The sequence below is a fragment of the Brassica napus genome, chromosome A6 (genome assembly GCF_020379485.1).
Source record: "Brassica napus cultivar Da-Ae chromosome A6, Da-Ae, whole genome shotgun sequence".
Lineage (NCBI taxonomy): Eukaryota > Viridiplantae > Streptophyta > Magnoliopsida > Brassicales > Brassicaceae > Brassica > Brassica napus.
Window position 1 is genome coordinate 22,571,933 of NC_063439.1, and position 12,171 is coordinate 22,584,103.

The following is a 12,171-nucleotide window of genomic DNA, read 5'->3' on the forward strand; positions in this document are numbered from 1 at the left end:
CACACTTTCACATAACACGATTATTTCATATGATTAAATAGAATACTATTAATAAATAGTAGAATACTATATCTATATGCTATATATGAAGCTCATGGATAGAGATAAGGTAAAACAATAAAATTATTTTGTTTACATCCCATAATCGAAAAGAGAAAAAAAAAAAGAAGAGAAACCGAAACTAATTACTTAATTATTAAATTAAGAAAGTCGTTAAGCACGAGATTAGTGGTTAGAAACAGAGAGCCAGCGAAGGTTTTTTGATTGAAGAAAAAAAGAAACCTAAAAGTGTGAAGCCGTGGAGGAGACAAGAGGAGCATTAAAAACAAAACAAAATCAAACTCCTTTCCCTTCCTCAACCACCAAACCGATCTCTACGTTCCAAAACGGCGTCTGGTTAATGCCTGGAAGCCGCGGGGAGATAACGGTGGGTGAACATAACGGAGTCGATAACGATCACAATAGGAAGAAGGAGGATGGTATTGAGAGCGAGAATCAATTAGTAATGCCTTCAATTTCGAAACCCAGGAAGCGATTTATAGACAAATTCAGAAAGAGACCCAAATCAGAAAAGCAATCATCTTCAAGGTCTGGGTCGCGTAAAGGAGGATGCTTTTCTTTGAGGAGACGTCGGAGGAGAACAGAGGAAGGGGAGGAGGAGGAGGATTCTTCTACAGTTTCTGATCCTAACGACGAATGCTTCACTCATGAGATGATGCGTGTTATGTTGGAGACTAATGATTTCTGCTCTAATGAGTGTAATCCGCATCGGTGATTTTGTGAAGGGGGAATGATTCTTGTTATAGATTTTTTTTTTTTTTAATTGCTTTTTTTTTTTGCTCAATCAATCTGTATAGAACTTTCTTCGTCTCGTTAAATCCATCAATGCCTATTGAGTTTTTTTTTTCTTCTTATGGTTTACACCGGTGACGATGATGATCATCATTTATCAGTATGGTAAGCAATTGTGTATGGAATCTGATTCGTATAGCAATGTGTGATTGGTTGATACGGTTGAATTGAGTTATCCTTAGCTTTGTAGGAGATCAAAAGGTCAATGGATAAATTTGATATGTTCATATTTAGTTTGGATGGTAAGATATCATTCAAGACAGACAGGTGGCTCTATTTGAAGAAGTTCAGGTGCTCACGCCTTGGCTTATTGCCCAATGTAGCAAAAATATAGCTGATGCCTCTTCTGACTTACAGATGTCTCAGCAGATTGTTATAGGGCATGGCATGGTAACTTTGGTTGAGAGTTCTCTCATTTTAATGAAGTTCGTTCTGGTTTAGTGAATCGAAGAAAGAAGAGTAGCTTTTTTGACATGTTAAGTTGTTATCATATCAGCAATTTGCGCAATGGATGTGTCCAAAGAAGAATGAGCATTGCATTTTTAGGTGATTTTGCTGTATGAGTACGGTTAGCTAGTAAGTAGTCCCCATTTTAAGGTTTATTGGAGCAGGCTTTGTTTGTTTGTTTTGATCTGTTTACTATGACACACTAAGTCCAACGACTAGAGATTGATGCTTCTTTGTTGGATACATACCCTTAGTATAGTTGGTGATGCTGCTAAGAAAAGCACTTTTCTGCTCATATACTTACCTACAAATCTACAATGCTAGTAGACAGATGACCTGAGCATACTTTTGGATGGTACAGCAGATCCTAATCACAAACACTTTTTTTTTTTGGTCAATTGAAGACTTTAATCTACTTATCAATGCAAATCCAAGTTTGGAAAAAATAAGTAAAGATGGATCTTTTATAGGCTGTAGTGGGTAAAAATAGCAAATTGAGTCCAAGTGATGTAAAAAGTGGAAAAAACTTGTGGTTTCTAAAAAAAGTATTTCACCCAAAAGGTAATAATATATATATATATATATATGAAAGAGAATGTAGAAAATTTAAGAATGGCTTATTGTTTGAGAAACTATGAATAAAAATTGAGAGATTAGCTTTACCTTTGTCACATTTTCAGAAAAATAAAATTTAACTGTAATTCAGTTACTTCAAAATATTAACAAAAAAAACTTATTTTGAAAAACTTAACTTCATTGCTGACGTTGCTATCTAGTCAGCTCTTACTGGTAAATGAATACTCACTATCTTGCTTATGATATATAGTCTTTTTTACTAAAGGGTTTAAAACTCTTTGTTATTATATAGGATCCGGCCTTAGATGGGAATGTTTGAAGAAATCCCAAAAAAGTATCAGAGTTTGTTTAGATGGTTCAACTCAATATTTCTTGATTACGCTGAGCCTCTCAACAAAGTGGCAACATATACTACAATTGTGAAAGAGTGCTCATCAGGGAAGCCTGTCGTTGTTGCTGCTGCTGCACCACCAAGGTCCAAGGATCAAGAACGAGCTTTGAAACCAGTTAGAAAGGTCCGGTTTGTATTGAATAATGATGAGGATTTAAGAGATATATGTTAAAGAGACATGATGTACGTAGTGTTAGGATATATCTTATCTAGTTGGCTGAGAAGGTTGTATATATAGTCTTATATTTATTTTTTTGTCAAAATATATATTAGTCTTATATAACATGAATAAGACTCGCGACAATATTCAATTATTTACAGTTTGCTCCAGAGCCAAGTGGTTATCTTTACATGGGACACGCTGAGGCTGAAGTGCTGAACAAGTATTTCGATGGAGCGCTGAACAAGTATTTTGCCGAGTGATATGATACGTTCCAGAGGATTTATCTTCGTAGGAAAAACAGAAGAGCATATGAAGAGCAAGGAAAGCTTTGGCGGCAAGAAACAACATGATTCAAAGGGATAGCAGAGACTCTGAGGGGAACAGAGTCTTTGCACAAGACTTGATAACTGTCCTGTAAATAAGAAGGATGCTTCTTTCTAGTTTCCTTATGCTGAATATGTTGAATCTATGAGATGGTTACTTGTTTAGCATCATCTTCTATTTATCTTTTTTTTTAATCTTTGAGTTTCTGTAAACGTTGAGATTTCAATAAGATCAGACAGAGTTCATAATTTACTTGTTATCTGGTGTTCTTAATATCCAAGGGTCTGTGAAGACTACAAAGCTGAAGCTCAAATAGCTTCCCGAGACTAATGAATTGGTCAAGTTCATATAAAAAGATTTTTATTACAGACATTATCACCAAGAATAAAAAAAGAGAAGAAAAAAAATATTGTTTTTTTCATTTCTTGGGTTGGTATCTGGACTTGATCCTCATAACCTGTTTGGGTTTGAACTGGAATGACTTAACTAGAATGTCTTCGGGGAGAGCTCCAAAAAGAGATGACACTAGTGACTGTGTTCCAGGCAACTGGCTATCAAAAGCCGCTATTACAGAAGCAGGAGCCGACTTAGCAATGTTCTTCTGGAAATGGAGAAGTCCTTTGGGGAAAACGAAAACATCTCCTTTGTTGATGTACTTGGCCACGAGTTTTCCAGCGGTCGTTACAAAGCCTACGTAGAGCTGACCCTCTAGGACAAAGATGATCTCGGAAGCACGTGGGTGAATGTGCGGTGGGTTAAGGCCGTTTGGTGCGTAGTCAATGCGTGACATGGAGAGACCGAGAGTGTTGAGTCCTGGTAACTTCTCCACGGTGGCTCCGGTTACAACGGCCCCGGTGCTTGTGTTTGAGGCAGCTGTGGCGGTGGCTAAGCCTTGAAAGTAAAAGTGTTCGGGTGTTACTTGTGTCGAGTCCTTGCATGTGTATCCGTTGACCTTGACCGCTTCATTTGTCATAAAGTCGAAATAAAAATGTTAAAACCTTAAAATTAGAATCTCTCTCTCTTTTTTTTTAAGGAAGCTCTTACCAAATCAAAAGATTTTTAAAAATTAAATATGTAATAATTTTGAAAATAAAATTATATTGTTGGAAAAGAAATGTTTGAAGATTCAATCCTATGTTTTCACACCTACTTTATGCTTCAATTATTGAATTCGTTATGTCTCAAATGTAACAACTTACGAACTAACTTCTTAAGATACACATATATACTATATTGTGTTTCAAAAAAAAGAACACACATATAACTATATTGATTTCAAAAACGTTTGAGAAAAACTAATTTCTAATAATAAACAAATGTGTCATTTGAAGTGAATCCAGATAAAATTTTAGGAAGCTCTTGAAGATGTGCTATAACAACTAACCATGCATCAACTTTAAAGATCTCATCCTCTATTCCTATGTAACTTCTTATGAAAATCACAGCAAAGTTAGATGGTCGGAAAATCAAATGGTGGCCCGAAAGATTCAATGAATGTGATGGAAATTTCCAAATTATTCAAGATGGGCTACAGCCTTAATGATATAAATTCAAGTTAGGTAGGATTTTTTTAAATAATATGTTGTGGAAAATGAAACACTAAAAGAATGGCTCGTTTTATATTCTAACGATCAATAAAAAAATATATTGAAACGTAATTATCACGAGACTTTTCGAAACATAAAACTGATTAGAACACAATCTATTGTTTGAAGTATGTATATACCATTGGACAAATCAGCAACACAGACATCTCGAAGCATGTTGGACTCTGAAGCTACGGCCACGGCTGAGACCAACATGGTAACAATAACAACGAGACTGGTCGCAATAGACGCCATTATGTTTTTTCTTCTGAAAAAGAGTTAATTTGTTCTTGATGAATTTTATAAATTAAAGAATAAATTAACGAAGAGACTAGCTTTCAAACTGCGTCTTCTTATAAAATATTAAGAGGGTTTTAAGGTTTATTATTAGGCAAATTGTGAAAGGTGGGGTTAGGACTTAATATAGACAAGATTAGGTTTCAGGGTTTAATTGTTAGTTAATACTTAGGGCGGTTGTGATTAACAGGGTTTATTTATTGGATAATGGAGACATCTAATCTGACATCTATTAGGTTATGTAGTTAGGACCGTACGAGGAAACTTACCTAAAATAACTTATCTTCCTGAGTTCCTGGTAACTATGAAGGTTTCCTAATCACCAAACTCAAATGATTACTTGCATAAAAAGAATAAAAAAGGTAACTTGAAGTTGGCTGTTTATTTCGTTTCTTAACAAAACTGATCGTTCTACCTTAATAATCAAACCGGGGAGATCAACTGAATCACGGTCCGGTTTTCAGAAGATTCATATATGTCCGGACCATGTCGAACCGGATTCTTGAGAAAGGCCGACAGATACTGGCTGGTAAAATGTCATTGTCAAGTGCACAAAATTATAATATGTCCATGATTAGTACTATATAAAATAAAGGGTCAACTGCGAATTGATAAGACTTTGGGGCTAAAATCTTTCTAGAATGTTAAATATCAACCAAGTAACTGCTACCAAGAAAAACTACAATTAAAAAAATGTACATATATTAATATCTATAGCACACACACGTAACGCATACGTACAGAGAGATACGTATATAGCTACAGTGAGTTAAAGATTGGGATTAAAAGACTTAAGGGGACGACTTGTTTTCCTGCTACCACCCGCAAACGCAGCTTTTGCGGTCGGTAGCGGTTGTCAGCGGTTGTTGGCGGTTTACAACAATCATTCAAATCGCTCTAAACCGTTTCAAACCGCTCTGAATCTCATAAATTCAAAAACTGGTTCCAGCTAACGTTTGCGGTTGCGGGATGGTAAATTTTTTTTTCTTTTTTTTAAAACAATATATATACAAAAGTAAAAATATTTAATAAAAATTTTAAAATTGAAATTATGAAAATATTAAAATATATCTATTATATTTTAATTAATATTATAAAATTTTATAATAAAAACAATTTTAATAAATTTTCAAAAATTAAAATTATAACTTTCTAAATATAAATTTTATATTTATTATAGTTTTATATTTTTTTATATTTTTATATTTTTATAATTATATTAAATGTAAATATTGTTAATTTATTATTTGACTGTTACCGCATTTGGTAGTTAACCAGTCATAAGTCACCTGCAAACGCACCAATTTTTAACCGCAGTACCAGTCGTACAAATCTCTTAAAATCGCTAGAAACTGCAACCGCCCGCATCCACAAACTCCCGTAACCGCAACCGCTGCGTTTGAACCAGCCAGACCCTTAGAGCTTGACTGGTTTCCCCGCTACCACCCGCAAACGCAGCTTTTGCGGTTGGTAGCGGTTGACAGCGTTTCGAAACAATCATACAAACCGCTACAAATCGCTTCAAACCGCTCCGAACCTCTTAAAATCAAAAGCTGGTTCCAGCTAGCGTTTGCGGTTGCGGGAAGATAATTTTTTTTCTTTTTCTTTAAAAACCATATAAATACAAAAATAAAAAATATTCAATAAATTTTTTAAAATGGAATTATAAAAATACTAAAATATATCTATTATATTTTAATTAATATTATAAAATTTTAAAATAAAAATATTTTCTATAATTTTAAAAATTTAAAACTATAACTTTGAAAATATAATTTACGTATTTATTATAATATTATGATTTTTGATATTTTTATAATTATATAAAATATAAATATTGTTAATTTATTATTTAACCGATGCTGTATTTGGTAGTTAACCAGTCATAAGTATCCCGCAAACGCATCAATTTCTAACCGCAGAACCAGTCGTACAAATCTCTTAAAACCGCTAGAAACCGCAACCACCCGCATCCGCAAACGCCCGCAGCCGCAACCGCAACCGCTGCGTTTGAACCAGTCAGACCCTCAGTCGAAGTCAAGTCGCTCTTCAAACTGTTACAAAGACGATTCTTATATTAAAAAGGAAGATGGTGAGAAATGAGACAAATTAGAGACAAAACTCTAACTGCTTCTGCTTCATCCATCTCTCTCTTTATATGTTTCTAACTTTTCTCTTCTCTATTCATTTCTAGATTCCATAATAATACATATTCTTCCCAATAAAAATCTTAACCATGGTGGCTAAGGTAAGAACATGCTCATACTACTGATATGAAAAAGATATTTATATTTTTTTTCTTCTCAATGACACAACGGTTTTGAGCAGAAAGTTGAGATGAAAGTGGACATCAACTGTGGGAAATGCAAAAATGCAATCATGCAAGCTGTTGCAGAGATAGAAGGTATGCTTTTTTATAAAAAACATGTTACCAAATCCGCAGATATATAAGGTTTGTTGAAAAGCTAAAAGATAAATTTGAATGCAGGTGTGAATCAGGTTGTACTGGATGAAGAGAAGAGCTTGCTTACGGTGGTTGGCACGATGGATCCAATCTGCGTTGCAGAAAAGCTATGGAAGATCAAACAAAAACCAGTAGTAGTCAACATTGGACCACCAAAACCTCCAGAGGCCAAAACAGAACCGAAGCCAGTGTGTTGTAAGCCTTGCCCTCCGTATTGCCCTCCAACGTATTGCCCTCCTCCGTATTGCCCTCCATACTACAACAACAACTGTGACATGGTAACAGTTAGTACCTATAGTAACGGAAGCGGCTGCACCATTGTTTGAATCCTCTTTCCATCTCTTTAGCCTTCATGTAAAAATCCTTCAGTTTGTAGCCAAGACAGAACTTTATGTTATCATGTTTCATATATCTTTATGATGAATCTTTGTTATATTGGCACCTATCCATCTTTCTGACCCAACTCTTAATATCAGATAAGATCATAAGCCATAGTTTAACATGGAGTCTTGCTTTTACATCACATCGAGTTCTGATATTAGTAAGAGAATATCACAAGCTTTTTACAACTCATGATCATAAGTTGATAACTTCACATAAACCATAAAGATGCAAATGAAGTCCAAACCTGAGTGGGTTTTCTACCACTGCGAAAGCAGAGTCTAACAATGATTACTGAAACAGAGAAAAAGCAAAGAAGCAAACAGACCACTTAGACCTAGGAATAACAATCACTGTTTATTGATCTTCTCCCCCCAGATCTTTGCAGCAGAAAGCGAACTAACTTATACAATTTTGTTACAACTTGGACGGTGATTTACTTCTTCTTCCTCCCACCACCTCCCTTAGTTTTCTTATTTGCTGCTCCTTTAGCGTTACTCTCAGGGATTTCCTATTACCAAGTAAAGACAGTTCGTTAGTACCAAATGATCCGATGTAGGAACATGTGAAACACAAACTAGAGTGCTTTACTGATCACAGGAATCTTAAGAATGGGAGGCTCTTAGTCTATATAAGGTGGTATGCCTATGCTACCATATAGTATGCCTATCATATAGCTAAATAGAACTACAAAAAATATGGCAAACTGGTTTTAAATGTTCACCATGATATTTAGAATCTTGTGCATATGCCAGCTCCAGCCATTTGAACAGAGAGGTTGGAACCCGGGATTAGAGGGAACAGCCTAAGGCTAACAATGTTATTGGAGGTGTTACATCCAAAAGCATGCACAGAGGACATTTTATTGCTGATAGCTGGTTTATACTGCCGGAGTGAGCATTTGGTACCCTGTGATCCAGTATATTGAGGAATCACCTCAGAGACAAACTATACATATAAAGTTTCCTAAAGTGTGTAAATGCACATTTATTTCAATCCACTTCTGCACATGTGTTAAGAGTTTGTGGCAGCTAGCAAATGAACATGGACACGATGAATTCATCATCACAAGATGTAGCCAGGGCGTACAAGTAGAAGGGAATGAGCTTAAGAACTAATGGGTTCAACCATATATAAAGTTATAAGAGACAAACCTTTCTTTTAGCAGGCACGGATGAGCTAGCGACTGGCTTGAAAAATGACTCCAGCCTGTTAAGCGTTTAAGAACAAAATGAGAGGAAGGAGAGGTGCAAGCTTAAAATTATCACTAATTTGTCTGAAAGGTCCAAACCTTCCCTGGGATGACTTATTCTTTGCAGATTTGATTTTCTCTACCGCCTGTATAATAAAATTAGATCAACCACGATATTTTGTCAGATGAATGTTTGATTGTTTGCACATATATGTAAACACGGAACAAAGTAGGGTCACATACCTTGGTTACCCTATCTATGTTGAATCCATTTTCATTCACCAAAAACTGAACTATACCCTGGCAAAGGAGAATAGAAGAGGTAACTAAGAAAATGTCCTGATGAGATTTTTAAAAAAATGTGTAGCGCAGAAAAGGGGGAATAGGTTTCCTACCTCTTCATCTGGAGAGGTCCACTTGATATCGAGCTGCTCTTCATCAGTTAAGACATCAGGTTCTTTAAAAAGTTTACGAGCTTCATTATATGGCCATTCCTCGGGTATCTGATACCTATATAACATATCAAAATGGTAAGAGGTGATAGGATGGATTAGTTTAGAATAGACTACAAACTGACAGAAATATGCTTTTAGATATGTGGTTATAGCAATGAATAACGGAGCCAACCTTTTAAGCATAAGACACAGGTGAAGTGCAACCAACTAGACTAAATTTGTAAGTTATAACATTCACTTATGTTGGTTGGAATGAACTCTTATATCATAAGTTCCATATGTCGTCACGAAATCAAAGTACTATTTGATAGTTAAACAGAGTCAAACCTTTCTTTGTTTATATTTTCGAGTATTGTCTCAATAGAACCATGCTGGCGAATAAGCTTTAGGGCAGTCTGCCCTCCGATACCTGAGGTACAAAATACATATTAGGTCCCAACCTGCGTTCTACTTTTAACAGATGAAAAACAAAATGTTGATTTATTTCACCCACTGAAAGATTTGAAGATATTAAAAAATCTCTAGATACCTCGGATGCTGTCACAATAGTCACATCCCGACAATATGCACAAGTCGATGAACTGATCCATGGTAAGTTGAAGCTCTTCTAAAATCTGATACAAGACCACAAGGTTCAGGAATTATCTCATTTAACAAAAAGAAGAAGGGATAATGAGTGAGGGGGAAACCTTGGCAACGTCAAATTCCATGACAGGGATCTTTCTGGAGCTAGGATCCATCAGGTGGCGAAGAAACTTAGGAGCTCCAAAAGTCAAGGAGTCCATATCTTCAGAAGCCACACCATACACCTAAACAGAATAGAAGCGTATCAAAAGAAAACATTGCAGCTGATATACCTTGCAAAACCTCCACTTAGACACTGTTCACTCTAAACTGTCAGTAAAACACCTGAAATGAGAACGGAGAAAAGAATACAGACCTTTCCTGCTTTGCAAAGTGCAGCACATTGCGCTTCTGCTTCGGAAGTGGCCTGTACGGTAAAAAAACGCATCAGTCTCTCGTTCGAAACTTTAGCCATTTAAATTATTAACATAAGAGATTTATGCTCTGGGGGTTCTATACATAAGTACCTCAACAACGGGCACCCCCATGAGTTTCAAGAGTCTTTTGCAGTCGTCATTGTGTTGCTTTGTCACCTGGAGAGAGAGATGTAATAGATGTATTATTATAAGAGTACTAGATTCAGTTGCTTTGAATTGGATCCTATTAAGAACTGAGGAATGTAACGATTCAAAGATAGAAAAAGAATACCTTCACAGTTCGTTTGCTGTACTTCTCAATGTCCTCCTTGTTTCCTGCCTGTCAGCGTTAAATAGCTTCTAAAGTTACGCACTTTCTCTTTCGATAGTAAAATAAAGCTAGACAAGAAACTCGAAAGGGAAGTAAGAGTAACTAAACCTCAATTGCACCACTCAAATCTGCAGTTGCATCGGCTCTCTTGGAGTAACTGAACCATAATGAAAAACAGTTAAGAAACTCATGTAAACATCAATTTTTGATAGTAATATATATTACCGTTTGGCTAGCTCTTGTCTCTTTAACTCCGGGGGCTTTCCATCAAAAACATACCTGTAGTAAAAACATTCAGAACTAACTTAGCAAGAGTACTAGTAAAAGCCAAACCCAGAAAGTAACAAAAAGAAGAATGTGAGGGAGAAGAAGGTTTACACAGGCTTAATTCCAGCTTCGAGAAGACGAATGGTTCGATTAAACATCCCTTGCAAATGGCTACAAGCACAAAAACAGAGACACGAAATTAACACTTGATATAAGAAAGCACAGAACATAGATTCATAAGACTACAAATGTGGAAACAGCAAGGGTTATAATTGAAAACCTAGTGACTTCACCAGCTTCGTTGGTGAGCATCTCAGTCCCAGTTCTCCCCACCACAATCTGCACTCATTATAGGAATCACATTAACTATAGAAAGTAAAGGTACTCTCTTTTTAGTGTGAAATAAATAAAAGAAAGACAGGAACGAACAAGGAACTGGTAAATGCTCATGCTTGCATCAACTGCTATTTTCCGACCGAAGTAGCTCTCGAATTTCTGCTCTTTCATGGCGCTAGGCGCATTGTCCGCCAAAAGCTTCGTTAATCCCTAAAAAAAAAAATTTTAAACATTTAGATCGAATTCGAAAGTAAAAATTGAAACTTGAGGTTGATGTTTCGATTCATAGTAGTAAACCCATCAGACCTTGATACCCATTGGCGATGGCAGCTAATTAGCGAGCGAAGGTTTCTGACTCTCTCTCTCTCTCTCTCTCAGTCTCTCCGGCGCCGATGAGCTTTGTTTTCCCGCCTCCTCAACACGTGTGGGCTCAATGTAGTAGCCGCTAGTTAGCTTTATGAGGGTTGATGTTGTCGGGCCTGTTAACATAAATGGGCTCGTAGAGTAAATAGGCCCATGGGCTTGATTCGTAGGTTAGTTTCTTCTTTCAATTGCTGGTTCGGTTTAGACCCATGTGATATATCCCTCAAGAATTGTCTTGGTTAGTTTGACTTATTTTGGAGGATGTATGTATTCAACTTTGATATTATTATTATTTTTTAAATCGAAATTCAACTTTGATATTATTTAATTTTAAAACTATACTCTTAAAATTATTACATTTTATAATTAATAATTCTGTTTGTTTTATGAAAATTTATTACATCAAACTGTTTTATTAAATCTGTGTCTGATACTGAGAGTTCTATTTGCATTTACAAATTCTGTTAATTTTTTTATCATTAATAAACCTTTAATTTATTAGTGTAAATATTTGAATTAAGGATCTGTCTTCATGTGAAGAAATTTTAGTAATTTTTTTTTTTGAATTTTAGTTAAAAGTTATAAAACTTAGAAGCCAAATATAAATGTATGGGAGATTGAGCAAACGAAAAATGTACTTGAGTTGCCAAAATAATAATCTATAAAAATACGGGACGTTTCATTATTCGTGCATGGGAGTCGTATGGGGCAGAGAGTAAAAACCAAAGAACGCAACGGCGATGCTACGTGATCTTTCTCTAATGAC

General features: G+C 35.7%; 4 protein-coding genes across 5 annotated transcripts; 2 read left to right on the plus strand and 2 right to left on the minus strand.

The window, feature by feature from the left end:
* Positions 1-238: 238 nt before the first annotated feature.
* Positions 239-810, plus strand: LOC106352138. Its single transcript, XM_013791816.3, has one exon. The coding sequence runs from the start codon at positions 401-403 to the stop codon at positions 773-775; it is 375 nt and encodes a 124-aa protein (XP_013647270.2). The 5' UTR covers positions 239-400; the 3' UTR covers positions 776-810.
* A 2,361-nt stretch (positions 811-3,171) lies between these two features.
* LOC106352137 (probable germin-like protein subfamily 2 member 5) lies at positions 3,172-5,578 on the minus strand. Its single transcript, XM_013791815.2, has 2 exons — positions 4,480-5,578; positions 3,172-3,713 (listed from the first exon to the last, which is right to left on the minus strand). The coding sequence occupies exons 1-2, from the start codon at positions 4,592-4,594 to the stop codon at positions 3,172-3,174; spliced, it is 657 nt and encodes a 218-aa protein (XP_013647269.2). The 5' UTR covers positions 4,595-5,578.
* Positions 5,579-6,752: 1,174 nt separating this feature from the next.
* Positions 6,753-7,547, plus strand: LOC106348587 (heavy metal-associated isoprenylated plant protein 43-like). The gene is made up of 3 exons (XM_013788349.3): positions 6,753-6,884; positions 6,965-7,040; positions 7,125-7,547. The coding sequence occupies exons 1-3, from the start codon at positions 6,873-6,875 to the stop codon at positions 7,424-7,426; spliced, it is 390 nt and encodes a 129-aa protein (XP_013643803.2). The 5' UTR covers positions 6,753-6,872; the 3' UTR covers positions 7,427-7,547.
* Positions 7,548-7,570: 23 nt separating this feature from the next.
* Positions 7,571-11,468, minus strand: LOC106348586 (flap endonuclease 1). Of its 2 annotated transcripts, XM_048735152.1 has the most exons (18): positions 11,349-11,468; positions 11,136-11,252; positions 10,987-11,045; positions 10,818-10,877; positions 10,665-10,718; positions 10,548-10,596; positions 10,401-10,448; positions 10,220-10,285; positions 10,069-10,119; positions 9,818-9,937; positions 9,658-9,742; positions 9,456-9,537; positions 9,069-9,183; positions 8,917-8,973; positions 8,773-8,819; positions 8,636-8,690; positions 8,206-8,390; positions 7,571-7,992 (listed from the first exon to the last, which is right to left on the minus strand). In XM_048735152.1, the coding sequence occupies exons 1-17, from the start codon at positions 11,358-11,360 to the stop codon at positions 8,214-8,216; spliced, it is 1,254 nt and encodes a 417-aa protein (XP_048591109.1). In that variant the 5' UTR covers positions 11,361-11,468; the 3' UTR covers positions 7,571-7,992; positions 8,206-8,213. The 2 variants fall into 2 exon arrangements, with proteins under 2 accessions (XP_048591109.1, XP_013643802.1); XM_013788348.3 differs by lacking the exon at positions 8,206-8,390 and having other exon boundaries at positions 11,349-11,467.
* Between the last annotated feature and the right edge of the window lie 703 nt (positions 11,469-12,171).